The sequence below is a fragment of the Canis lupus genome, chromosome 2 (genome assembly GCF_003254725.2).
Source record: "Canis lupus dingo isolate Sandy chromosome 2, ASM325472v2, whole genome shotgun sequence".
Taxonomy (NCBI): Eukaryota; Metazoa; Chordata; class Mammalia; order Carnivora; family Canidae; genus Canis; species Canis lupus.
In genome coordinates this window covers 36,498,483-36,525,180 of record NC_064244.1, presented here as the reverse complement: position 1 = coordinate 36,525,180, position 26,698 = coordinate 36,498,483, and the positions used below count along the sequence as shown (strand labels likewise).

The following is a 26,698-nucleotide window of genomic DNA, read 5'->3' as shown; positions in this document are numbered from 1 at the left end:
AAATAAACAGGAGAAGGAAGAGGAGGAGAAGGAAGAGGCAAAGAAGGAGGAGGGGGAGAGGGAGGAGGAGGAAGAGGAAGAAGAGGAAGAAGAAACAGCCAAGAGAAAATAATAGTTAAGATACTTGTGGACAGTTCCTTCTAGAATGTTTTTCTTAACTGCACTGTGTTTGTGTGCTTTCTCTTCTAAATACAGAAATAATCAGCATTTTGTAAACAAAGAAATCTAAGATTTGGTAAACTTCCAATTGTGCCTAAATGAACTATAAAAACTTAGGCACTGGACATCTTATCTTTTGGGTCAATGCTCTCTCCTACCACCTCCTAACAGAAATAAATAATATGCATCTTGAATAAGTGCCTTTTACATAGCAGGTGCTCAATAAGTTAATACATACTGAAATGAGTGATGCCAACAGTGCTGTCCCATTTCTTGTCAGTCCAGCTCTGTCCAAGCTAGCCTTTCAGAGATGTTCTTTATTATCAAAAACACCAAAGAGCATAGCTTTCAACAGGCTGCCAAATCCCAAAGACCACATGGATACAAGGACAGCCTCCTTTAATAATAATAACTAGCATGTAACTTAGAATTTCTGCTACTGAAAAGTGCTTTGCTTTGGAATATTTCCTCTTGGCTTTATTTTTTAAATGAACCATTATTCTCCTCCTTTATGGATTTATTCACGAGGGATGCATTTTTGGATTCTTCCCATGTCCTAAGGGGGAGCATTAGAAGGACCAGTAAGTATCAAGACATTTACTAAGGTTTGCCTTAATTTTCAACTGAGTAAGATCAGACTCAACCATGACTAAAGCAATTTCTGATGGGCCTGTTCATGTCCAGAGTCACGGTGCATTAATGACACAACAAGGAAAGGATAATCTAGGTTTTGCCAACATTCTCTGCTTCATTAACTGTCTGGCTAGGGCCAGGTAGAAGGATCCTGTGAGATATTTCCAACTATTTTGGAAGAAAACCTTGTATCTGGGCAGCAAGCTAAGCAGGTTAAGTGGCAGTTCTAGTTAGAAGGGAAGTAGAGTTCTTAAAAAAGCAAAATGTCAAGGTTATCTCTCAAAAGTATAAGAAAACCTGATTAGCTAGCCAGACTGAGAAGCTTGCTTAAAATGGAAAACTGCCACTTGTCTGGTGACTTAAGGGAACGTGTTTAAATGATCCAGTTCTGAGGGCTGAAGACTGAGCTAGCACCTTCCTCCATCAGATTCCACTGGGGCTGACCCTAGGTCCAGGGCACACCTGAAGACATGCTCTGAAACGAGGTGCAAGGCTTCCATGAAGTGCTAGCTTATGCAATAAGTGAAACACACATTCTGGGGGAACTGAGCTGTGTAATCAGGTATTAGAGAAATATTCGAATGCTATGTCTGCTGTTTTTATCATTTTGATGGCCCCATCTCCTACATAGCAATGCATAACAGGGTTCTCCAAGAACTTACAAGATCCACCACAGAATTAATATTTGTGCCAAGGTCTGATGCTTTCAATATACATTGGGAATCCCTATGGCAAAAAAAAAAAAAACTGTTTCAGCAAATACAATGAATACCTGCCGACTGAGCCATGTAGGTGCCCCTGAAAGTTGGGACTTTCAGTGAGAACACGGGGTAACCCTAGCCTGGCACCCTTTGAATAATGGCATCCAGTTTTCCTTTGATTGTCCCTCTCCTGTTATATGTGGTCCTAACAAGAATGTCCTTTGAGAAACCAGAGAACCTTCTATTGCCTCACCAGAGAATTGGGTAAATTACTTAAGAGAGGCCATTACAAGTCTCTTTAACTAGGAACGTTAACCTTCAGTAGAATCCCAAGAGGATAAACGTGGTCAGAGCTGAGATATTCCAAAGGCAGTACTTCAAAGGGGCTACACCTATGAGTTCCCTGGTTACGTTCCACCTCTAATTTTATTTATGATTCAACAAATATTTATGAGTTCCTCCTACTATGTACAAAGCACTGTTCTAGATGCTAAGGATATAGCAGTACAGAAGCAGATGGAAATCTCTGACTTCAGGAGTCAACATTTCAGTGAGAAGAAAACAACAATAAGCAAGTCAAATATACAGTATATTAAATAATGATACATGCTATGGAAAAAGTTAACCAATGCTATTGGGTAGGTAGCACAAGGGCTGGCAGTTACAATCTCCTAGCAGGACCTCGCTGAGGAGGGCAAGGAGGGAAGACAGATCAGGACTAAGGACAGAAGGGCTGGGACCTGGGGCACAGCAAGAGCTAAAGAATTCAGAACTAAAAAGGAGCAGCCAGGAAGAGGAGAAGGAGGACAAGCAGGAGAATGTGGTATCCTGGAAGCCAGATGAAGAAAGCATTTCAAGGAAGAGGGAGTGAGAAACTGTGAAATCCTACAGAATGATCAGAGAAGGGAAGTCTGAAACTGATTTAGCAACACCAACATGACACTTTTCAGTGGAGGAGTGGGTATAAAAAGCCCAAGTGGAGTAGGTTCAAGAGAGGATTTGGGAACAGCAACACAGACAACTATTTGATAGATTCTGCTGAGAAGACCACATAGAAATGGGGTGGGATCTAGAATGGGATGCAAGATAGAGAAAGGTTTTTATTATTTTTGTTTTTCATTTGTAAAGGATCACAGAAATTACAACATGTGCTGATGGGATAGTCTCAGCAGAGACTGAAAAGTTTATAATGTAGGATAGAGGGAGGAAAATTGTTGGAGCCAAGTCCTTATAGACGCAATCAGGAATCAGCTGTAGTGCCCCAGGGCAGGGAACGGCTTTAGGTACAAGCACAGGACTGTTCCTCTAGCACACATGGAAGAAATGCAGAAACACAGGCACATGTGTGGTAGCTTCTGGAAGTTCTCCTAATTGTATCAACTTCCTCAGTGAAATAAGAAGCAAGATCTGAGATGATCTAAAAGAGTAAGAGTGAATGCTGTAGGAATATGCAGCAGGACACCAAACACATAAAGGCCCTTGAAGTTGCTTTCCAACATCTGATGGTTCAACTCTACTTTCAAATCTATGATTGACCCAGAAGACTTCCAATAAACTCCATTCTTTTTTGTATTAGCCGCAGTTGACTTCTTTTGTTTCCAATCAATAACCTAATATACCAATTCTTTCCTGAGGCCTAGAGTTATGCCATGTTCTCACTAAAAGTCCAATTTTTAGGGGCACCTGGGTGGCTCAGTCAATTAAGCAACTAACTCTTGATTTCAGCTCAGGTCATGATATTAGGGTCATGAGGTCTAGCCCTGTATAGGGCTCTGTGGTTAGTGAGGACTCTGCTTGAGATTCTCTCTCTCCCTCCTTCTTCCCTCTATCCCTCCCCTCACCCCCACATTCTCTCTCTCTCTCTAAATAAAATCTTTATTTTTTAAAAAGATTTTATTTATTTATCCATGAGAGACACAGTGAGAGAGACAGAGACATAGGCAGAGGGAGAAGCAGGCTCCCTGCAGGAAGCCCGATGTGGGACTCAATCCCAGGACCCCAGGATCATGCCCTGGGCCAAAGGCAGACGCTCAACTGCTGAGCCACCCAGGCATCCCAAAATCTTTATTTTTTAAAAAAAGATTTTATTTATTCATTTATTTGAGAGAGAGGGAGAGAAAGAGAGAGATTGAGAGAGAGAGAGAGAGAGAGAGAGAGAAAGAGAGAGAGAGGAGAAAGAACAGAGGAAGAAGGATAAGCAGACTTCATGCTGAGTGCAGAGCTTGACATGGGGCTCAATCTCAAGCCCCTGAGATCATGACCTGAGGTGAAATCAAGAGTCCAATGCTTGAGACACCTGAGCATCTGCCTTTGGCTCAGGGTGCAATCCCGGAGTCCTGTGATTGAGTCCCACATCGGGCTTCCTGCATGGAGCCTGCTTTTCCCTCTGCCTGTGTCTCTACCTCTCTCTGTGTGTCTCTCATGAATAAATAAATAAAATCTTAAAAAAAAAAAAAAAAAGAGTCCAATGCTTAAACAACTGAGTCACCAAGGTGCCCCAAATAAATTCTAAAAAAAAAAAAAAAAAAAAAGGCATGACTTTCATAAAATAGTGATCCATTGTACCAAATCCTGCTACCCCTAAATGCATAGGAAGACCAGCTTCCAATATACCAAAAAGCCCAACGATTTGAGTTCCTTTCCCATCAACTGCACAGAACCAAGAAATAGTGATTTACATTTATAATACCAAATTAGAAACACTAAAGCAGTATGCTAAACTACTTAAAGAAAAACATGTCCACTCATGTGAGAAAGCAGAAAAGACAGATACCAAAATTCAAATTGTCTGACAATTTCTTCAACCCCTCTTCTGAGTTAAGCTGCACGAGTGTCTACCAGGACAAAATGAAGATGAATACACATACAGCTGTCCTCAGAGTGCAGATTAATCCTTCAATACAGATTTCAGTAACTCAGGGAGGGAAATACATGTCAAGAGTACATGACAGGGTAACCCGGAGGCAGAGGCAAGGGGAGAACTGTTCTACAGTGGATGGTAATGTTTAGTCTGGGAATGGCATCCGAGAAGGCAGTCAACTGAGGAACAATGAAGGACAGTCAGACTCTTTCACAAAGAGAAACATTTTGAAGATCACAAAGATGAGTGGAAATTTCCAGGCCACATAGACTAAGATGAATCTTCATGATAGAACGTGTCATTCCCCTCCAGGAAATTAATAGTTATTAAACTGCAGTAGAGACTGCTGCTTGTGAGATGAAATCAGCTTGCAGCATTAAGAAGCAGGAGGGTGAAGGTGAGTAGTTGCTAACCTTCCACAGAAATCAGCCCCACATAGCTTCTTTCAAACAGGTGTACTGCTCTATGGGGCATTTGACTCATGAAGAGCCCTTAACACTCACAGGGCAGTGTGAAGCTTGGTATAAGGTATGACCTGAAAGCAGGTATTAATGGACTCTTTTGTCCAGATGATCCTGTGCTGGCACATCCCTTGCTAGGAAGGGTGAGAGCAATGGTCAGCCCTTTGGGCCAAATGAACACAAATTGCCAAGAAAACAAGACCAAAGTAAAAATAAACACATGCACACATAAAAATCCAAGTGGATAAGAGCTATGTGTACTGTGTGTTCAGCATCAAGCCCTAATGGTTTTGCTCACCAATAATGGAACTATGAAGAAAGTCCCATTCCCTGAGTAAGAATGACTTGTTCTGGTTTAATTGCTTCAATTCTATTTTCCCTCACTTCCTAAGGCATGGCTCCATGATCCTCCTTCCTCCAGCCTCCTTAATCCTCCTTCCTCCTTCCTCCACCCCCTAATTCTTCAAACAATTATGGAGGGTGTACTATTTGCTGGACACTCTTCGAAGAGCTCCATGTGGATTAATTCATTTAATCCTCATGATAACCCTAAGAGGGGTGCTATTGCTGTCTCTAGGTTTCCCAGAAAGGAGAGAAAAATAGGTGGAGGCTTTTATATTTTACTTCTATATACTTAACTAGGGGGTTCTCACGGGGGGAATGAGGCAGAGAAGCTGGCCTGGTTCAAGCACCAGCACTCGGCTCCATCTCTTGGGACCATCCCCTGAGCAGCTAAGGACTGCTGTTTGGAATGTCCAGCTCCTACCTCTCATTAGTCAAAGGTTTCTCCTCCGAGTTTTTAAAAATATCCCTCTTGCTTCCAGGTTGTGCATGTGTAGATGCCACTTTGTGTCACGCCTCCCCGGGGTGGGAGGCAAGAGGCAGGAGGCACCTGGGACAGGCATGAGGTGACAAGTCACCAGGCTGCACCTGCATGAAGCAAGGTGCAGGCCACACAACTGGTTCCTCGCAGTGCTGGCTGAAATACAACATGCCAAGAGAATCTCATGTGCTAACTTAAAAGTTTCTGATAGTATTGTTTGCTCTCCGTTTTCACATGAGGAAACTCAGGCATAGAGAAATAATTCACGTAAGGTGACAGAGGGAAAAGACCAAGACCAGGCAGTCTGGCCCAGAAATGGTCATTTCATCACTGTGCTCTGAATGATGAACTGAGACTACCTAGAAGTCGGCCAGCTGCCTCACTGCAGCTGCCGGGTTTGAGCCACAATAGTTGTGAAGAACTGGTTAGGAAACCGGTAAGTAAAAGAAGGTAAGTATTGCAGATAATGCTCACCATTCAATGCATAGGATGCAACAAGGGAGGGCTTCAGGGCCCCCACACAACGTGAGTGAATCAATCACTGCTGTGCTGCCAGGAGAGAATTTAACGAAATCAACCCTGGGGCTAATGCCTGAGAACTATGGCTCATCGGAGCAGAAAGAAGTGAAATGGGGACTAAAAAGGCGTGAGAAAAGATAAAGGAAACTAAGAGCTGGCTTTTTTGAAAAGATAAACAAAAGAGATGAAAACTTCAGCTAGACTCACCAAGAAGAAAAAGAAAAGATGATTCAAATTTGGAAATGAAAGAGGCTAAAGAGGAAAGGAAAGAAAGGAAAAAGAAAAGAAAGAGAGAAAGAAAACGTGGCTGTGCCAAAAGATGGCAAAGAAGAAATGAAGTCATGTTCATGCCAGTTAATGCCCTCGCTTTTATAACACCCTACAATAAATGGGGGCAGCCACTGAGCAAGGAAAAGATAGCATTCTTCTCTCTTTGCTCTTCCTACAACTTGAGAGGGAACCCAATGGCTGACTGTGGGTTCAGAAGAGGAAGAGGTACATCAGAGAACAGGAAAGTCACTGAAAACACTGAACCAACAGAAGTGGAACAACTCCGTGCAAACAGAAGACCCAAATCAAAGGCACTCCAAGGCGGCTGAGCATTAACAGCTGGAAGCCAAGCATTTCCCCTTGGAGAATGGGTGTTTCTTAGGTTGTGAATGATTTAGTTCTTTGAATTCAGAAATTTTGTTGATTTTTTTTTTAGAGCAAAAATTTGAACTGGTATCTTTCCTTCTCCTAATCCTACAGGCTGAAAGCTCACAGAACAGAACAGAGAAATTCTTTTTTTTTTTTTTTTAAGATCTTATTTATTCAAGTGAGACACACAGAGAGAGGCAGAGATACAGGCAGAGGAAGAAGCAGGCTCCCTGTGGGGAACCTGACGTGGGACTCGATCCCAGAACCCTGGGATCACGCCCAGAGCCGAAGGCAGACACTCAACTGCTGAGCCACCCAGGTGTCCCAAGAAATTCTTAAGTTGAAAGTAAGTGAAGATCTGGCAGCAAGGCTAAATAACAATTGAGTTCTGATTTTTCTCTACGTTTCCATTAATTTAAAGTGCTAAGTTGCCTGTTTTCTTTAAAATATGTAGTTGTCCTCTTTGCAGGGTCCCTTTAAATAGATTTTCCTTTGACTGTGCCAAAAATAGCTAGAGGAGGTCCTTTGAGAATCCCATTCTTAGTCTTAAAAAAATACAGTCTCCTCCCCAGCCCATACACATAAATGGGCCTGGCAACACTTCTTCTTACTTCTTCCAGGGACCTCTAATTTATCAGAAATAATAAATATTTCAGGGGAAAAAACCACAGTTCATCAGAGAAATAATTCTGCCAAGCCCATTTCTGCTTGTTCATTAATTATGCGATCACTCAATATACAGCCCCTCTTTTGGGACTGGCAGATAGGCAGGCCAGGTGCTGAAAATCCAAATGCCCACTCCATGGCCAGGCAGGTAGGGAGCATAAAAGAGGTGGGCCAGACGAAAGGGACAAAAGGGACAGCTAGGATTTGGTACACTCAAAGAGGCATGCCCAGGGGGTTAGGGTGTGGCCTCTACTGAGTTGCAGCCAACTGTGAGCAAGGAGATCTACATTTTTTCAAGGAAAATCACCCTCGTTAAAAATGCTGGAAAGCTGTCCAAATTCTAAAACCGGCAACATGTGGAACAACAGCAAACAGAATGCGTGTATGTGCTACTCTGGCTGGAGGCCCTTGTTTGCAACCTCTAAAGTAAGAAACAAAAGATAAAGGAAAACAGACTGCCTGTCTCTCCCCTGGGAGTTTACAACCTAATAGGAGTAAGAAGATAGACATTTGGTGAATTGTCTGTCTCACAAGGTGCAATGTGATACCTGCTAAAAGGAAGAAATGAGCAAAGGCTATGGGAGTTGAGGAAAGCGAGAGGGAACTTGAGGCAGAAAGGATTCTTGTAGTGAATGACATCTGAGCTGGGGCTAAAGAATGAGGTAGACTTTGGCAGGCAGAGACTGGGACAGACCATTCCAGAAACATGAACTGCAAAAGGTAAAAAGAGGGGAGTCGGAGAAAGAATGTTTGAGAAGTGGTCAAGAGACTTCATGATCCTACTTGATAAATATGCATGAGTGTTTACATGTGCCACACAGTAGGGATGCAGATGTGATCGTGAGGGGACATAAGATGAGGCAGCTAAGTGAGAGAGGGCCCAATCCAGATGAGGCATTGGAGGCCATACCCTGAGTTTTATCTTTAGAGCAATGGAAAAGCTTCCTTTGAATTTTTTTTAAGCAATTTTTTTTTTTTTTTTTTTGAATCACATGTTGAGATCTGCAGCATTCCAAGTTCCCCGGCTGCAGAGCATGCGTTCTGTGGCCTGGAAGGGAGCCAGAGCAAGCTGGGAGGAGGCCTTTGCAAGCAGTCTGGGAAAGAGCTGATGCCAGCTTGAACTAGGGAGGTGGGTAGATTTAAGAGGTAGAAAAGGGTTAAAATCACCAGTATGATCAGTTCAGGGTAGGATTTGGTGAAGTAGAAGCCAAATGGGACTAGAGAATGTAGTACAACATGGCTCCATGGGGGTACTGGAGCATATCACCAGTGGCCTAGCAGCCAAGCAATTCTGCACCAGCAGCAGCGAGTGTCCAGTGGTTACTAGAGAAGAGTAAGGTTTAAGAGCCAGGGTGTATGGCCGAGGGAAGACTGCCAGAGAAGCTCACAGGAGCTTTCCATCTTAGAAAGTCTTCATCTCAAAGGCACTGTTTTCTTTTAAATGTGCTTTGTAAAATTCCACAGTTATTTTACTTGGACTAGTCTTGAGGGCAAGGAAGTAACTAGCTCTTCTCATGTTCAATAGCTCATAACTAAACTAAATCTTAGCCTTTAGACTTAGGATGGAAGAACAAGGAATACTAGAATATCTTTAAGATATATGTTAATGCCAAATATCCATGCCCACTTCCTTTTATTTTGACCTTTTCTTAAGAATTTCAGAGAATGCTAGTTAACCATCATAGTCCATCCTCTTTGTTGGAAGTCCTAGCAAGGACTTTCCTTATAACCATAGGCATTTGTACATGAACCCAATTTATGCTCCTTCTAGCTCATTAAGGAAGTATGAAGTATTCCTTCTTGATTGGTAGGAATGCCTGGAAGTACTCATACTCCAGTCACAGGAAGGTGAAAACAGCCAAGCCACTAGAGGTTCAACTCTTGATAACTTGTGACAATGGAGTCTATGTATTTTGATAAGGTCTCACTTATATGCCAAGTATTTGCCCCATAATATTTTTTTTATTTCTGCAATCTACAAAATTTTGTCATTTTTTACAAAGCCACAAGTAACAGATCATCCAAATAAACATCAGACAAATGTGTAATAAAAAGAACAATAGGAATCAGCAAGTGGCAATGAAACTAAAGTTGATTTTGCCCTCCTCATTTCTCTCTCTCACCTTCCACCCCACAAATCTTACAATTTTAGTGTATGCGTGTCTATATGGAAGATGTATTCTTCCTGCTTCTCAAATTAGCCTATTTCTCATGTCTTAATCAAGTTAGCACACCACGTGAAGATCATTCAATAGACTTAATGCTCTCTGTTGAATCTTACTTTGTCAAGACGATTTGCAGTAAACACTAGGCACCGCTTACTCAGAGCTCTGCTTTTATACTGATTTCAGGCCTCCCACCAGTGGCCAAGGGAAGTCCAGTTCAGTGTAAAAAATCATGGTGGCCCCATTCCCCTTGTTGGAGATTGCTTCAAACCAGTAAGATGTGATGGGAAGTCTGCTGGAGAACTTCTGGGAAAAATACCATCAACAGCTCTCAAAAAAGAGAAGCAAATAAATAATGCTTTTTCTGCCTCTGGACAACCACAAATGTGCAAGGATGCAATGTAACATCTTATGACCCTGACCTAGCCAGCACAATGACACTGGCTGGGAGCAACACCATAGAAATAACCTGAGTACTTCATGAGCCAAGAAATCAACCAACCCTCAGGGCTGATTCTGTTGTAATGAGAAACAGATTCCTTTATTGTTTAAGCCATTTTGAATTGGATTTTCTGTTTCTTAAAGTCCAGAGCATCCTAAATGATACAGTACCTCTTTGTAGAAGAAAAGGGCTGTACCCTTTTGACAACATCCTAGCAACAAAGGAATAGTTGCTTCAAAAAAGAGAAGACTAAGATTGATTTCTCAATGTTTTGGGAAAACCAGCTGTGAAAAGGTATTTTTAATAGCCATTCCTAAAGTATGGAGAGTCCTTTGAAATCCTCCCAATGCAGCATAAACATTGTAATAAAATGACGATGAGCCACTATGAATGGTATGCGTGGGGATATGCAACATACTTGGAGTCATCATAATATGTAAACATTAGGAAACTACCATGAAATTTGTCTTTATTATTCATCTACTCTTATCTCCTTCTACAATTATAATACTGGGATTTTTTTCCCTCTCCTCCACCCCTTTTACCTTATGAAAACACACAATTAGATAATTACAAGGGAACTCAGAAAACTGAGGCTCAAAGAGGTTGACTAATTTCCACAAGATCTCAGAGCTAACTGGGGACCATTTTCTTTATTATTAAAAATGCTTTATGCATGATTTTAAACCAAACCATTTGCTAAACACTCAATTTAATGTAGTGTTAAACTGTAAAGATATGAGAAATCAAAACTGGGTGTTTTCCTGTAATTTGAGTATGAAATCTCCTTTTTTAATTCACTGCTTTGGGCTTCCTTGTCCTATTTCTAATACCTTCCTAAATCCCAATGCTTTCCATTCATTACCATTTCTCTCTCCTAGAAAATCCCTGCATAGGGCCCATTCTCCAGGCCAGTGGTTCTCAAAAGACTATTCGGATCATGGCTACCTGGGAAATAAACCAGACATGCAGATTCCCAAGGAGAGTCCAATTTAGTAGGGCAGAGGTGAGGTCCCCAATGTGAACTGTAAACAAACACCCTAAGCGAGTCTAACTGTGCTCTGAGGCACATGACTCCAGATTGTATACTAGATTCCAGGATCCAAATAGAAAACATCTAATTATCATAGTAGATTTAAGCTGGAACAACAAAAATATATGCATAGTTGCCTATAATTTTTATGTTCCCTCTGAGATCTGAAACAAACCCAAGAGCTCTGTGATTTGGATGCACCCTGGTAATCATTTGCTTGGAGGCTTTGAGATTTTATCCTTTCCCTCTAAGACTTTTTTTCTCTCTGAATGCATTTCTACTTGGGATTAAATATAAAATGCTTAACTCTCTCTCCACAGCTAAAATAAATCAATTTTGGAAAGAGCATTTAAAGAATGCACAATACGAAATATCTTCCCTTTGAACCAGAGGAATGAGAGATACACAGGGCAAGCACGGTAGGTAATGAGAGAAGTGAACACAGGTTTTCCAGCAGATCTAGCCCTGAAACCAAAACTTAGGAAGGAAGTTGACCATTAAGTAAGTGGACCAGAGGAACAATAGATCAGGTGTATCAGAGGGTAAGTCTGAAACTGAGAAAACTGCAATCAAACAAACCCCTTACCCCAAGTTAACTTTCCCTTCCTGGTCAATTTTAAAATAGGCCAGTGCTGTAAATGAGAATATACCATTTAGGTGGAATCTTAGAACTCCTCTGAGTGCCTAAGCATTTTTTCAGAACTAAATAAATACTCCTTACTGGATTAAGTAATGCTCATTTATCCCCATCTCCTCCAAGACACTTTTAATCCTGATCTTCTGAGACCAAGAACACAGCCTACTGTGAACTTAAGTATGTGTGTTATAATATCAGTTCCGACCAACTCACACTACAGTCTCTATGTAGATTTCTTAAGGATTACATAAACAACCTCATAGAGCCAAAGAACCAAAGAAAATCATTGTGACGTATCAAAGACAAGACATAATGCTCCATAAATGCTATACAATAAGTAATCCAGCAACAAAGTTGGTTTAAATTTGTTAGAAGGCAAAAAGCCAAGGTCACAGCTGTCACTTACATACTCCAGTTGTACTCCTGGTTAGGTCAGGGACAAAGATGAACTGAATTTAATCAGGTTTGGAACACAAAGGTAGAGAAGAGAGAGAAAGTAAACTATCCCCCAGGAGATAAATAGGCTCTATTGTTTAAGATGTACCTCAATAGTTTTCAATGTTTGTTTTTTTAATCTTCTTTCTCCTCTTTTAAGATTTCTAACAATTCTCAGAGCACTTTAAAAATGGGCCGAGGCAGTACTGAGTCTGCTGGATCACCATTTACTCTTGGTCATGTTCAGTCCAGTTAAACTCTCATCACAGCTTCACAGCTTGAAAAGCCCACTGCTCTCAGCTGGTTCCTAAGCCTTCTCTTCCAGCTGCTCCCAGGTGGCTCAAAACCTAGTGGCCATAATACAGCAGCCATGAGCATCCCCACACATACTTGGCTGGAATATGTACCCAAAACTTCCTCTGTTTCGGTAAAGGCCCTTCAAGTGTGTAAAGTTTTGTAACTAAGATCTAAGCCAGCTTTTCTATTGAACAAATGCCTAACTGAGTTGTGTAGAATAGGCACCAAATCGTCATCTCAGAGCATCCGGAGTTACTTTTTAGACCCAGTTCTCATTATTTTAAACACCCTTCATCAGGATTCTTTGACATTTTTTTGGGTATTCTCCTTGTAAGCTTGCATGTTCTCTGCTATGCTTAATTGTTTCTGAACATGCAGTCCTGATACCATGCAGCAAAAAAAAAAAAACACTTGACCAATAACAAAGCAATCCTTGGCTCTGCCTAATTGCTTCTGATCAACATGTTAAACACTCTTGCTTCTTCACAATTAAGATCTATAGAAATCTTTATGGTACACATATACTCTCTCTCCACAAGGTAGTATCAACATGCTTGGTAGAAATATGAAAACAAACCATTGTAATCTTCCTCAGCTGACTATCAACCTACCCCAAAGAAATGACTTAATAGCATGAGAAAAGTGTGGGTAAGGGCCAAATGTTTAACATACCAATCAATTCAGTAGAACGTATGGCTTAATGGTTTAAGTTATATATATATATTATATTATTATATTATATATATATTATATATATAATATATATAATATATATATATTTACTCCAATCTCCAATCAAGAAGATTCATCAAAGTCAGTGGAAGGTTAGAACATATGCATATGTAGTCACTGACACAGCAAGGAAAGTCAGAAAGGCCATTACCAATAGGGTCCAGCAATAGTAAATACACAAAAATTCAAAACCATTCCAAGAGTAAATATTCTTAGCAGGACAATTAGGCCCAATGCTGAATGCTTTGATTATCTCAGAGGGTAAGTAGGAATTTGTCAAAGATAATTTCTTTATTCCCTTGGCTTTAATACATTTAACTTTTAAAAGTGCTGACACTGCAGATAAAAGGGAGCCTACTATGCATATCTGACTGATGAAGAAATTAAGGAGTCAAGGGGTCCATGACTTGTCCAGGGCTCATTAAGTAGCTTGGTATGAACAGAGTCAATTCCAGAACCTAGGCCTCTTTACTCCAAATCCCAGGTCTGAAAACTCACAACATATTTCTATTTGTCTCTGATCCCCACAAGAATATAGAACTCCTGAAAACTCTGCCTAGTGACCTGGTTATCATGACATTTTGGTCACCACAAAAGTAAAAGCCCTCTGAACTCTCTGTCTGGTGACCTGGTATCATGGGTGCTTTCCCAGTCTCCTCTGTAAGGACCATGTGGCATTTGCTGCTGTTATCCACTGCAGTTAACATTTCACACATTTCTTTCCTAAGCCTCCAGCATTCCTGATGCAATAGTGGGAGATGGAAACCTGAGCAGAACTGTGAGACCAGCTTTAGCGCTAAGACATGATCTTTCTAGGGGTGAGAAGAGGGCAGCATTCAATCTCAAACCTACTTTGCCAAGTGGTTCATGAGCAGCTGTAACATCTGCCTATTTTTCTCTGGAAGCCGATGAACAAGGCTGTGGATTTCAGAGACCCGAGATTCCTGGTTTTCCAGCTCTGCAAAGGAAGGAAGGAGGTAGTATTTGATCAGTGTCACAGCCAAATTAGATTACAAAACAAAATCAAAGGAAACTAAACGTTGGGCACTAACAGACTGAAGATTTCTTAAAGGTTTAAGATCCTGCCCTATGGACTCCTGGCTAGATCTAAAAGCCTTTTTTAATGGTGCTTTCTGTAACAGTTCATTTAAAAAAATGACTGTCAAAGAATTCAAGCCAAAAGATGACGGGAAGAAATGGAGCCAGTCAACTGCACACTCAGAGCAGAAAGAAACTTGGGAGCAGCTGGCTTCCTAGAACGATGGCTTCATTTCAAGGAAGGAAGGAACTTTATGCACTTGTCTAATGATAAACAAATTGTACACGAACAACAGTACAAGGGTCTCAAATATCAAAACAACGTCTCAAGACAGCATCCAACAAATCAAAGGCAATGTTCAGTTGTTCTCAAGTCATGTGTGACAATCAACCAGCCCAGTAGAGGAAAGAAATGACTGATAAAATGTGTAAATCTTCCTGTCAACCTATCACCTCAATCAAACCCTATCATGGCTTGGTTGAATTTGGGTAAGCAGCTTCATTTCCCTGGGAGATACATTGATAGTGCTCACCATGCCTATTTATAGGACTGAGGTGAGGTTTAATTAGAGATTGGTTGCTATGGGTTTGGAATTTCTCTGAGAAAGAAATCACATAAACACAATCTTCACTACCAGCTTTCTCTCAAGTCTTTCTCCTCCCTCTTTTAAGGAGACAACTCTGAGAAGATAAGGCCACCAGAACATACTAAATTAAGCCAGGATAAATAAACTCTGAAGGCTTAAAGGAAGCAGAGGGAGCCACAGAGACTACTGACATAATAGCACTGTGGAGATTCATGCCAGATTTAAATCTGATGAAGAATCTTATTGCCTCTTACAGGAGGCCTGCTCCACGTAGACAGATTCCAGTATACTTCGGGTAGTTTGCACCTAATCCCCATGTATTTTAATACCAGTAATATGATGCAAGGGACCTGGATGATATAGCTAAAGAATGATCATAAGCTGTAAATGGAAGCCATGATGGAAAAAGGACTGGGAAGTTATATAAACGGTGTCATATTCAAGGAAACACTTCCAATGCTCAATTTAGGTAATGTGCGAAGTCTGATTCATTCTGCAAAATGCTACTCAAGGGCTGGAAAAAAACCCAAGGAGTTAGAACTCCAATAATCCAAATTAGAAAGCCTAAATTGCTTTTCTCTCCTCTCCCCACCCCCAAAACACACTTTTCAAGTTTTTCTCCTCTACTATAAATTCAATGTAGTAAAAGACCCTTGACAATCCCAGCTTGGTTTCATTTCTATTTTGTGTCCATCTCATGAGGTGTGTAGGTATTTACATGCAAAATACAAAGTATGAATTTGGGGATATTGACTTCTTTGAAATAGAAAAATGCATTTATTTCCCCCTTAAAACTCTGGAAAAAAACAAAACCTACTTGCTGCTTTGATGAAACTTCTTTGAAACTGGTACATCATGAGTGGTCCTGGAAGCATTCTGGGATAAAAGGATATACACCAGTCAGCTTAATAAAAATAATCAGACTCTCTAAATAGCAGCATAGATGCTGCCCAAGTGTATACAGAGAAAGATCAAGGGACACAATAGCAACTCAACTTAGTCCAACGGAGTTTCCCTTTTGAAAGGGTCCTGAGATTTCCTGTGACATTTTCATGCTCCTTCTTCTTTAAGGGAATGGATACAACTACGTTTCCTAGTTACAACTAGGAAAGTGCTAATGTGAAAGTCTAGCACAGACCAAGAGATTTCCTTTTCAGTCAGTGACTCACTCATTGACAAGAGCATTTTAAGATGTGTCTGAGAAAAAGGCAACTAACTAAACATTTGTAATTACCTGTGCTTAAACTCTTGTCTTCCCAGAAGCTTGTTATTTGAATCAGTTCATCTGGAGATGAGATGAATCTCACTATGAGAGATTTCTGTGTTTGTATGGCAAATTCACTACTGTGTGTAGCTTCAGAATGCCAAAGGGCTAGAATCCCTAACATTAGGCATGATATAATCAAATTTTATCTAGTTTTTAAAAAATGTTTTATACTTCATGTTTATTAATCATTAATATCAGCATGCAAAAATTAAGTGCTAAATACAAACTCCTGTGATACATTTTTTTTGTAAACTACAATGATAGTATATGGTATGACTGTTTAATCAATATGCTTAATGAGTATGTTTAACTGTAAACTTCAGCTTTTTTTCCTGACAGTCCAAATAATTACCTTCTCAACAGACTTTAAATTATGCTTGGCTCAGGTTTTATTTTACTCTCATCAGAACTCCTAATTCAACTCTTGATCTCACTTGCATTATATCTTACTCTTGACTTCAAGATCCTTCTATCAATTCTCTCAATAGCCAATAAAATCTGCATCACCAATTCCTTTTCTGGGCTTTTTTCCTCCTTTGTTTTTGAGGCAAGGGAATCTTCACAAAACCTGAACAAATGCTTATGCAATTCATGAGTACAGTTCTCCTCTTGGTTTGAGACTGGACCCTCACCTACCCTTCAAGTTCAAATTAGTTTCACTTACTTCATGAAACTGACATGGAGCAGCTAAAATCATCCATTCCCCTAATAACCAAGGGAGGAACAGGGAAGTAGGAGTCATAGACCTACATTGTTACAAGATAAAGAGTCTCTCCTCCAATAAAGTATCATTTTCCTATATAAGCATAAGGAGTCCAAAGGAATTCCATTAAATTCTCATATTTAAGGACCAATATCAGCAATTTAGTCTATCTGTGCAATGCACAAAGCCATCAAAATACATAGAATATGTACGTAATCATGCATTTTCAACAGAATGAAATATGTGGTTCCTTGTTTTCTTACTAGAGTATTCAGAGATTTCAGGAAATACCATATTTTAAGTTTTATTAAAGGCTAATTATCATAGTAACTTCTCATAAAGAGCAAAGCCTTCTTGAGTCACTCGTGGCATCCCAGCACAACAGCAACCATTCAAGGATGAATGACTTACAAATGGTTTGACCAGCTGAGCTAATTGCACCCACACATAAGCTGTTTCCACATCTCAAACACCCACCCAACAACTCTCTGGAGCCTGGAAATAAAACTGCTTTCCTCCTGATTGCATGATAACAAGCTGGCACCCTGCCCTGCAAATGGAAAGTCCCTACCTTAGGTAGGTCTTCAAAGCACTGGTGATGGTCTTTATCTCCCATTCAGCACAGATATCGGTCTCTGTTTCAGAAGCTGTTTTGGGGTCTAAAAAGAAGAAATGGCAATATGTAAAGAGGAGAGAAAATACAACTAAAAACCACGTACAGTACATAAAAGCATTCAGCCTCTCTATTAACCAAAGAAATCAAAATCAAAACAAAAAACAACACCTATGTTTTTGCTGGTTCAGTTAGGAATACAGTTAAAAATTGAAGTATCTATTGCTGGCAAAAATGTAGTGAAACTGATCCTCTCATAAACTGCTGGAGGCAAAAGAGATAAAATGCAAGTTTTGAAAAGCAATTTGGCAATATATATCAAGAGTCATAAAAATGTTTTTATATCCTTTGAAGCAGTAATTCCACTTCTCACAATCTAGCCTCAGAAAATTAAGATAAAGCAAGACCAAAGTTACATATCCCAGAAATGTTCAATACACACTTATTTTCTTTGTAACAACAGAAAAAAATTTAAAAGGACATAACCTAAATGTCCAATGATGGCAGAATGATTAATTTTGGTGTGTCTCCCTGATGGAATATTATATTGCATTTACATGATAATTCTATGTAACAATAAGGAAAATGGCCTGGATTATCATGCAATGCCAAGGAAAAATCCCAAATAAACCGCTATTTGAAAGTTTATGAAAAACTTGTATGAACAAAGGCTGAAAGGAAATACTCTAAAACTAGAATAGTGGTTGAGTTAGAGGGGGGAAAACTATTTTTTTTAATATTTTCTAAACTACGATGTGATTCCATTACTTTCATATGTACTTTTTAAATTGCCTTAAGAAGTGCAATGAACACCACCATAATTACACCGGCTTCTTATCATTTCTTCTTTTGTCTCCTCTTGTGTGGACTAGTCAACATGTATTTTAAATGTACATGTATTATAAAGGGAGAGATCACTCTTCTAAGTTTTTCCTCCCGGGCAGCACACAGGTAGGTGAAAATAAGAGGCAGAGGTTCAGGAATATGAACTACTTCACAAATCAACACAACCCCATTTCACTACTGACGAGGTGATCAAAATTGTGAAGTCTTTTTCAGCACGGTGAAGACAGAATCCAGCTTTCTCATGCACAAGACTAGTGATTTGCCTCCCAGCTCTCACTCCCATTTCTTTGTGCATAGCATCTCATGTTTTGTCAGGCTGCCCATCTTCTCCATACGTGCTGAGGGGAAGGCTGCATGTGTCCAAGGGGTGGGAAATGAGAGTCAGATCAATCAAAGCACAGCATCTCTCTGGCCCCATGGCTGGTTCAGGGACCCAAGCCAACTGGTTTAGAGGGAACTTCAGGACCTTTCTAGAAAATAGAGGAAAGGCTCTCCGCTATTTCCTTCTGGGTCTGTACCTGGAAGGATATCCAACTGCTCTGGATGCCACCATGGAGAGCCTAAAAGAGATGTCTGACAGACAAAGCCAGAAATGAGGGAAGCAGAAAAAGAGGTGGTCTTGACATGGGCCGAGCCCTTGTATCTCTCCATTCCTTTTTAATCATGTGAGCCAATAAATTCCTTTTTTCCCTGAGTCAGGTAAGGTCAGGTTTTCTGTTTTTTTACAATCCAGACAGATCTAAATAATACAGCTGGTAAACAGAGGCTGCCACTGGACTCTTTCTGGACAGTCTCAAAGAAAAAAGAAGTTCCTCCAGCAGAGTCAATAGCTTTTCAGCTGGAAAGGGAGAATGAGTCATATAAATATGAGACACAGAGAAAGACAGGCAGAGACATAGGAGAGGGAGAAGCAGGCTCCCCATGGGGAACCCGATGCAGGACTAGATCTCAGGACCCCAGGATTACACCCTGAGCCAAAGGCAGATAAATGCTCAACCAATGAGCCACTCAGGTGCCCCCATATATATATTTTTAAAGATTTATTTATTTATTTTAAGGGGAGAGCGTCAGAGGGAGAGAGAAACTTAAGCACACTTTGCACTGAGCATGAAGCCCCACACAGGGCTCGATCTAACAACCCTGAGATCACAGTCAGAGCTGAAACCAAAAGTCGGACACTTAACTGGCTGTGCCACTCAGGCACCCCCCTCCTTGATATGTGTTAGATGAGACAGAAAAGGCCCCGCCTCACAAAATGTTTGGCTCCTAAAGGCAGCACATGTAGGTGTTTGCAGGTGACCCTGGGCACTCATAAAATCTATCTTGTCACATGAAACAAACAATGAACAACTCAAAGAGTATGACTTTATTTCTAGGGTCACAGAGTAGTAAACTCCATAGAGTTCTATCACAGCAAATTTCTGGAAAGTCACCTCAAGTAAGATTCTCCAAATAACCAAAACCTCTGTCACTTTAATTCTTTTCTTGCTTTGTCATCTCTCACTCCCTTAATGGTTTCTTCTTGCAGAAGAGTATGTACCAAAAAACTTTGCTTAGCACGACCTTTTCCCCCTCCCCATCCCCGAGACACATGGAGAGCTGCCATAGTGCTTGGTTCCTGGATGTGAGACAACTGTTACTGTACATTTTTCTGAGGAGCAAACCAACTTCTACCCAAGAAGAGTGAGCACAACGCTAAGCAAGCAGCAGTTGGCAGGTCTGAGAATTATGAACTGTCCCATGGACCACATTTAGCAAACTAATGATTAGCTTCCATTTATTCGGGCTCTGTAACCATAGGAATATTGTGTAACATTACAGAGAGGGGACTCAGATTACAGCTCGGCTAAAGGGCTTTTTATAGCACTGATGAGGCAAGGCTCAGAACTTGAGCACGTCCATTTTAATTCATTTAATATCCAAACTAAATTGAATACAGCCTCTCAAACCACCTCATTTTCAGAAAGTGCTGCCAATTTCCACACCTCTTACCGATGCTCCCCCTCACTTAGAGAAGCTCCCTGGTGGTGTCCAAATATGATGCAAAAACATAATTACAATTACCCTCTGAACTCGGTACATTTCTCCCCACCATATCACTTCACCATTGCAGTGCACAGTACAACTGACCGAAGCTAGAGGAGCAGGTAGCCTCTGGGTAGTGAGAAATGCATGTATTTCTTCATGAATCTATTCCCACATGAATTTGGAAAAATAGGAAACAGATGGAGGCAGTGGTAACAAGCGGAAATAATCTCAGAAATATCACAATGTTTGGTCCCAAGATCCATCTAGTTCAATACTGTGTTGCTCATGAAAACACAAAGGACACTGCAGAGCAAATGATCAGGACTAGCCACCTACATACTCCTAAATTTCCTAAGAATACATTATAATTGTATGTAAATTCATTTTTTCTCTTTAACTGAAAAAACAGTATGTGTACATGGCAAAAAAAGTATTCAAGCAAAACAAGTAGATAAACATTAAAAGGTAAACCTTTCCTGTGCTAGAGGCAACTATTAATAACCATTCCATGTATGTGTATGCTATGTCTAACAGTGTATGCAAACACAAGTACACAATACATGTCATTTTGTACACTATTTTCATTTAACAGTATCTTAAAGTGTTCCATATAAGCACATAAATCTACCTACCTCATAGTAGTACTTCACTGTATCATAATATCCCCATTAATGGAAATTAGGTTAGGTTATTTCCTGGGTTTTGCTATGATAAACAATGATATAAACTATTGTTTCCTTGTATATGTCTTACCTATAGAAAAAAATCCCTCAAAATGAAATTTCCAGTTTGAAAAGTACATACATTTTTAATTTGAAAGATATTCCTCAACTACCCCCCAGAGGTTGTACCATTATATTTGAGAGTGACTCTTTCCCCAGATTCTTTTTTTTCTTTCCCCAGATTCTTGATGACAACATGTAAAATTTGATCTTAGCCAATCTGAGAGGCAGAAAAAAGTCCTGTTTTTAACTTCCCTTTTTTAATAAGGAGGAAAGTTGAGAATCCTCTCCTATTGTGCTTTAAAGTCAAATTTATGGAGTATACTCACCCTTTTTAAGCACACAGTTCCATGACTTTGAAACAAATGTATATAGTCACATAACCATCATACTTTTTTTTTTTTAAGATTTATTTATTCATTCAGAGAGAGCGAAGAGAGAGGCAGAGACACAGGCGGAAGGAGAAGCAGGCTCCACGCAGGAAGCCCGATGCGGGACTCGATCCCGGGTCTCCAGGATCACACCTCAGGCTGCAGGCGGCGCTAAACCGCTGCGCCACCGGGGCTGCCCCATAACCATCATACTTAAAAGTCATTTCTATCACCATGAAAAAGGTATCCTGTATAACCAATCCTTTCCTTCTACCTCCTGCCCCTGGCAACCACTTTCACAAAGCATAATACTTTTGAAATCCATCTGTGTTTTTGCATGTACCAGGAGTTTGATCCTTACATTACTCCGTAGTATTCAATTTTATGGATATCCCACAATTTGTCCATCCATTCATCAGGTGATGGATATTTGGGTTGTTTCCCATTTTCTACTACTTTCTAAAGTACTTTCTACATTATGAATAAAGCTGGTAGAAATATTTACATACAGGTTTTTATATGGACTGTAATTTCATCACTTAGGTCAATACCTAGGGATCCCTGGGTGGCGCAGCGGTTTGGCGCCTGCCTTTGGCCCAGGGCACGATCCTGGAGACCCAGGATCAAGTCCCACATCGGGCTCCCGGTGCACGGAGCCTGCTTCTCCCTCTGCCTGTGTCTCTGCCTCTTTCTCTCTCTCTCTGTGACTATCATAAATAAATAAAAATTTAAAAAAATTACCTAGGAGTGGAACTAGGTAAAAATATGTAGGAGACGTCACATAGTAAGTATGTTTAACTTTATCAGAAATTGCTAAATGGTTTTCCAAAATAGTTGGGCCATCTTGCTTTCCCACAGCAACCTGACAGCTCTAGCTGCTTCACATCTTCATCAATACATGATATGGTTAGGTAACCAATTTTGAAATTTTAGTTATTCTAGTAGGCATGAAGGGATAATTCACTTTTTAAAATTTGCTTTTCTTTAATGACTAATGATGTTGCTCATCTTTTCATGCACTTTTTGACCATCTGTGTATCTTCTCTGGTAAACTATTTAAATCTTTCACCCATTTTAAAAACTGAGTTGGAAAAAAAAACTGAGTTGGTTGTGTTATTACTCAATTAGTTCAGTTATTTTTAATACATTCTGAATACAATGCATTTATTAGATACGTATCTTGCAAAAGTCTTCTCATCTATAGCTTGCAATATCTTTTTCTTAGTATCTTTTAAAGAGCACAAGGTTTTTATGTGGATAAAGTTTAGTTTATCGGATTTTTCTTGTAGATTTCCTGATTTTTGTATTTTATTTAAGAAATCCTTTCTTTTTTTTTTTAATTTTTATTTATTTATGATAGTCACAGAGAGAGAAATAGAGAGAGGCAGAGACATAGGCAGAGGGAGAAGCAGGCTCCATGCACAGGGAGCCCGATGTGGGATTCGATCCCGGGTCTCCAGGATGGCGCCCTGGGCCAAAGGCAGGCGCCAAACCGCTGCACCACCCAGGGATCCCTAAGAAATCCTTTCTAAACTAAGGTGACCAAAATTTTCTAAGTTTTCTTCTATAAGTCTTAAAGTTTTAGCTCTTAGGTTTAACAGTGTGATCCATTTTGAGTTAATTTTTATGTATAGTTTAAGATGGATTTTTTCTTCCCACATGGATATCCAATTGTACATTCATTAAAATGACCATTCTTTCCCCCATTGAACTATCCTGACACCTTTATCAAAGACCAACTGACATATTTCTAGATGTTCTTGTCTGTTCCACTGATCTATATGTCATTCCTTAGGAAATAACCATGTGAGCTTGTTTTCCTTCTGTAAATATTAGTTGTATTGTTGTATTTTCTTTACTGTCTTTTTTTAAAGATTTTATTTATTTGAGAGTGTGAGCAAGCATTGTAGGGGGAAGGGCAGAGGGAGCAGGACAAGCAGACACCCCACTGAGAAGGCAGCCCAATATAGGGCTTGTTCCTAGGACCCCGGAACCATGACCTGAGGTGAAGGTGGGTGCTTAACCAACGGAGCCACCCAGGCACCCCATTAAGTACTGTCTTTAAAATCTTCTGGAGTCTTTCATGTTCTCCATCTCCATAACATCTTTGAGGTAAAAGTTTATAAACATAAACTATCCACTATATAAATCAGACTTTTCATTTACCCTATAAGTAATTCTTTCAAGATCAGATTTAATACTTAGCAATTTCATAAGCAAATTTGTAGTTTCTGATTATAAAAGTCAGACATCTTAATACCTTGCATCACTTCCCTTATCAAATACCTAAGACTCCAGCTTATCCACAGCCACTTCTGTATGGAGATCTGAAAGCTTTTATATGTCAAATCTTTGTCTTAGGAGAACCTGCTTGTAGCATTCCAATAAGCCAAAGGGTAGTGGAATGAGTGGAGAGGAAGATGAGCTTCTATCTGGGCTCTCTATTCCTTGGGAACTCAGGATTGTGATTAATAGCAACTTTACTAGTTCCCAGAAGGATCAATCAATCTTTTGTCCCCAACAGTCTACCATGTCCTGCAACCATCTGTCTGTTCCCCTTTACTGGTGAGTAAAATTGGAAGTTAATGAATTGCATGGCACTGCTGCTTCCATGAGGCTATTGTCTTCAAAGTCTGGGGCTGTTTCCATTCACTAGGAAGAAAGCCTTCAGATCTAAAGTCATCATGCAAACGACGTAAAGAATCCTATTACTTTAGGGTTTCTTCTGAAAGAATCTTTGCTTGCTTTATTCATGCTACTCTGTACAAGGATGTGAGAAAATAAGAGCACAGAAAAAGACAAACATCCAAGGTCTTAGAGGAGTAAGGAAGGACAGTCCATGGTGGGATCAGAAATCAGTGGGTGAGGCATACTACTGTGATTTGGTGGTTCAAAGCCTTGAAGTCTAATACCTTCCAGGTATTCTCTGCAGCATTAACCTTGCTTTAACATTAATTTAAGGGATCCCTGGGTGGCGCAGCGGTTTAGCACCTGTCTTGGCCCAGGGCGCGATCCTGGAGACCGGGTATCAAATCCCACGTCGGGCTCCTGGTGCATGGAGCCTGCTTCTCCCTCTGCCTATGTCTCTCTCTCTCTCTCTCTCTCTCTCTCTCTGTGAGACTATCATAAATAAATAAAAATTTAAAAAAACATTAATTTAAAAAGGAGAAGGTTATGAGAAAAAACAGAAACATGAAATTTATACTTTTCATCACCATGGTGAAATACTAATAAAGATGCACAAAAAAAAGGGAAATGAAGTTTCAAAAGCACAATAAGGTCCACAGTCAACATTCTGCCTGTCACCAGAGGAATATCCACTAGACAGAGCATCATTGCACTTTCCCCACCCAACCCCAGCACACGAAGGGGAAGGTGCTTTCAGAAATAGCCAAAATTGTCCTGAGATCAAAATTCAGGCAGTGAAATTAGACAGGAGACAGCAATGTAGGGGTATCCCTTTATGTCAAGGGAAATGAATCAGAAGGGAGAAAGTCCTAGAAGAAAAATACGATTGACAGTCAAGAACCACAGCACACTTCTGATTAAGCAGGGATAAACTCCACTTCTCCCAGAACTATGACCAAATAGCAGAATCAGGAGAAATCTATTCAGGCTTATAGGTTCACATTAAAACAAAGATGTAAAAATACCAGAAAGTTGGATGGATTCACATATACCAGCCCTCCCATTTCATATGACAGAATGATTCTAACAGTGTTCAGGAAAATTAGTAGAACAAGGAGAATCTATCCACACTGAATGTAATGGCAAAGATTTATAAACTTCTTTGTGTTCAGGTTTGATTAAAAAGTTGATGAAATGCTTGACATGAAATATGAAGACCACAACACTCTAACAAAATTTCAGAAGGCACCTATTCTTTACTATAAATGAAATTCAGAAAACTAGTGAACACTGTGAAATAAGGCATCAAAGTAAGAAGATACAGACTGAAATAATAAAGCTAAGTAAGTAATGTTAGTAAAGACACAGACAACTCAATTACAAAATTAAAAGTTACATTAAAAACAGGGAAAAAATTAACCCAAAAGAAATTTAAATAAATGATACAAATATGGGGTACAAGTTTGAGCATTTTGGCTAACATGCAAAAAGAATCAGGAGAAAAACTTCAAAAAGGTAAAAAAAAAATGAAAAAAGTTTTTAAAGATCAAGAATTATAAAATAACAAAAAGAGAATTTGTTTCCTTTGGAAAAATATGTGTAAAAACTCCATCATCAGACCCAGAAAGGAAAAAAGAATGCTACATAGTGATATTTAAAAGTAAGGCAGCCTGGGTGGCTCAGTGGTTTAGTGCCACCTTCAGCCAGGGCGTGATTCTGGAGACCCGGGATCAAGTCCCACGTCAGGCTCTCTGCATGGAGCCTGCTTCTCCCTCTGCCTGTGTCTCTGCCTCTCTCTCTGTCTCTATGTCTCTCATGAATAAATAAATAAAGAATCTTAAAAAAAAAAAGTAGGAGGGGGGAAATTTTCTAATTATGTGGTTATTGGTCCATCAGATTAGCATTCAAAGAAAAGGAGAGTTAGTTTCCATTTTACATAAATACATTCTGAATGGGACGTAAAGAAAACACAAAGGTTTTGTAATCCTAGATGGAGAAGGTCTTCCAAGGTATAATTCATCTAGGAAAAGGACTGATTTCAAAAAAGATTGGACTTTGTAAAAATTTTAAATATTCAAAAAACAAAAACAAAATTCCACAAATAAAGTTCAAGATAAATGACAATCTGCAAACAAATATTGGTAACATAGCCTTTACATCTAAAAGATTCTTACCATCAGAAGATGAATGCACCAGTAGAAAAATAGACTAAGAGCACAAAAATAGGCAATTCAGGAGAAAATAAGTCAGCAAAAAACATAGGGAGAATGTCCAACTTCACCCAGAACTACAGAAATGCAAAGTGAAATTAAAAAGAAATACACTAAAAATATATTTGTAATTTATATGCAAAAAAAGTAATAAAGAGTATGGCAAGGATGATACAGGGCACTCCATAAACTGCTGAGAGTAAATTTGGGAATATCAATTCAGGGCCTTGAAAGCATGCACGTACCTTGACCCAGCAATTCAACATCTTAAACCCTACGGAAATCACTCAATATGCATACATAACTCAAAAATAACAAAAGCCAACATTTATTCACTAACATAAAGAAGCTTTCGAATCAGCAACTCATATGCATCTTTCCTTTAATCCTCACATTACTACAGAGGCAGGAGTTGTTATTACAGATATTGGGACAGAAGACTAGACAGGTGTAAATAATTTGTGGATAAACAGTGGAAATGCA

The 26,698-nt window shown here is 39.7% G+C and overlaps 1 protein-coding gene across 17 annotated transcripts in view; it reads right to left on the bottom strand.

Annotated features, from left to right (window-relative positions):
* The window catches only part of ARHGAP26 (Rho GTPase activating protein 26), a 418,559-nt gene that overhangs the window by 137,853 nt on the left and 254,008 nt on the right, over nucleotides 1-26,698 (bottom strand). For all 17 annotated transcript variants that reach the window (XR_003136017.3, XR_003136019.3, XM_035713919.2 and 14 more), the window contains 3 exons: nucleotides 17,369-17,456; nucleotides 15,645-15,703; nucleotides 14,055-14,160 (listed from right to left, as the gene is read on the bottom strand). Coding sequence is in view for 15 of the 17 variants with exons in the window: in XM_035713919.2 (XP_035569812.2) it covers nucleotides 14,055-14,160; nucleotides 15,645-15,703; nucleotides 17,369-17,456 (253 nt within the window). In the remaining 2 variants the exon portion in view is untranslated. The remainder of the gene's footprint in view (nucleotides 1-14,054; nucleotides 14,161-15,644; nucleotides 15,704-17,368; nucleotides 17,457-26,698) is intronic.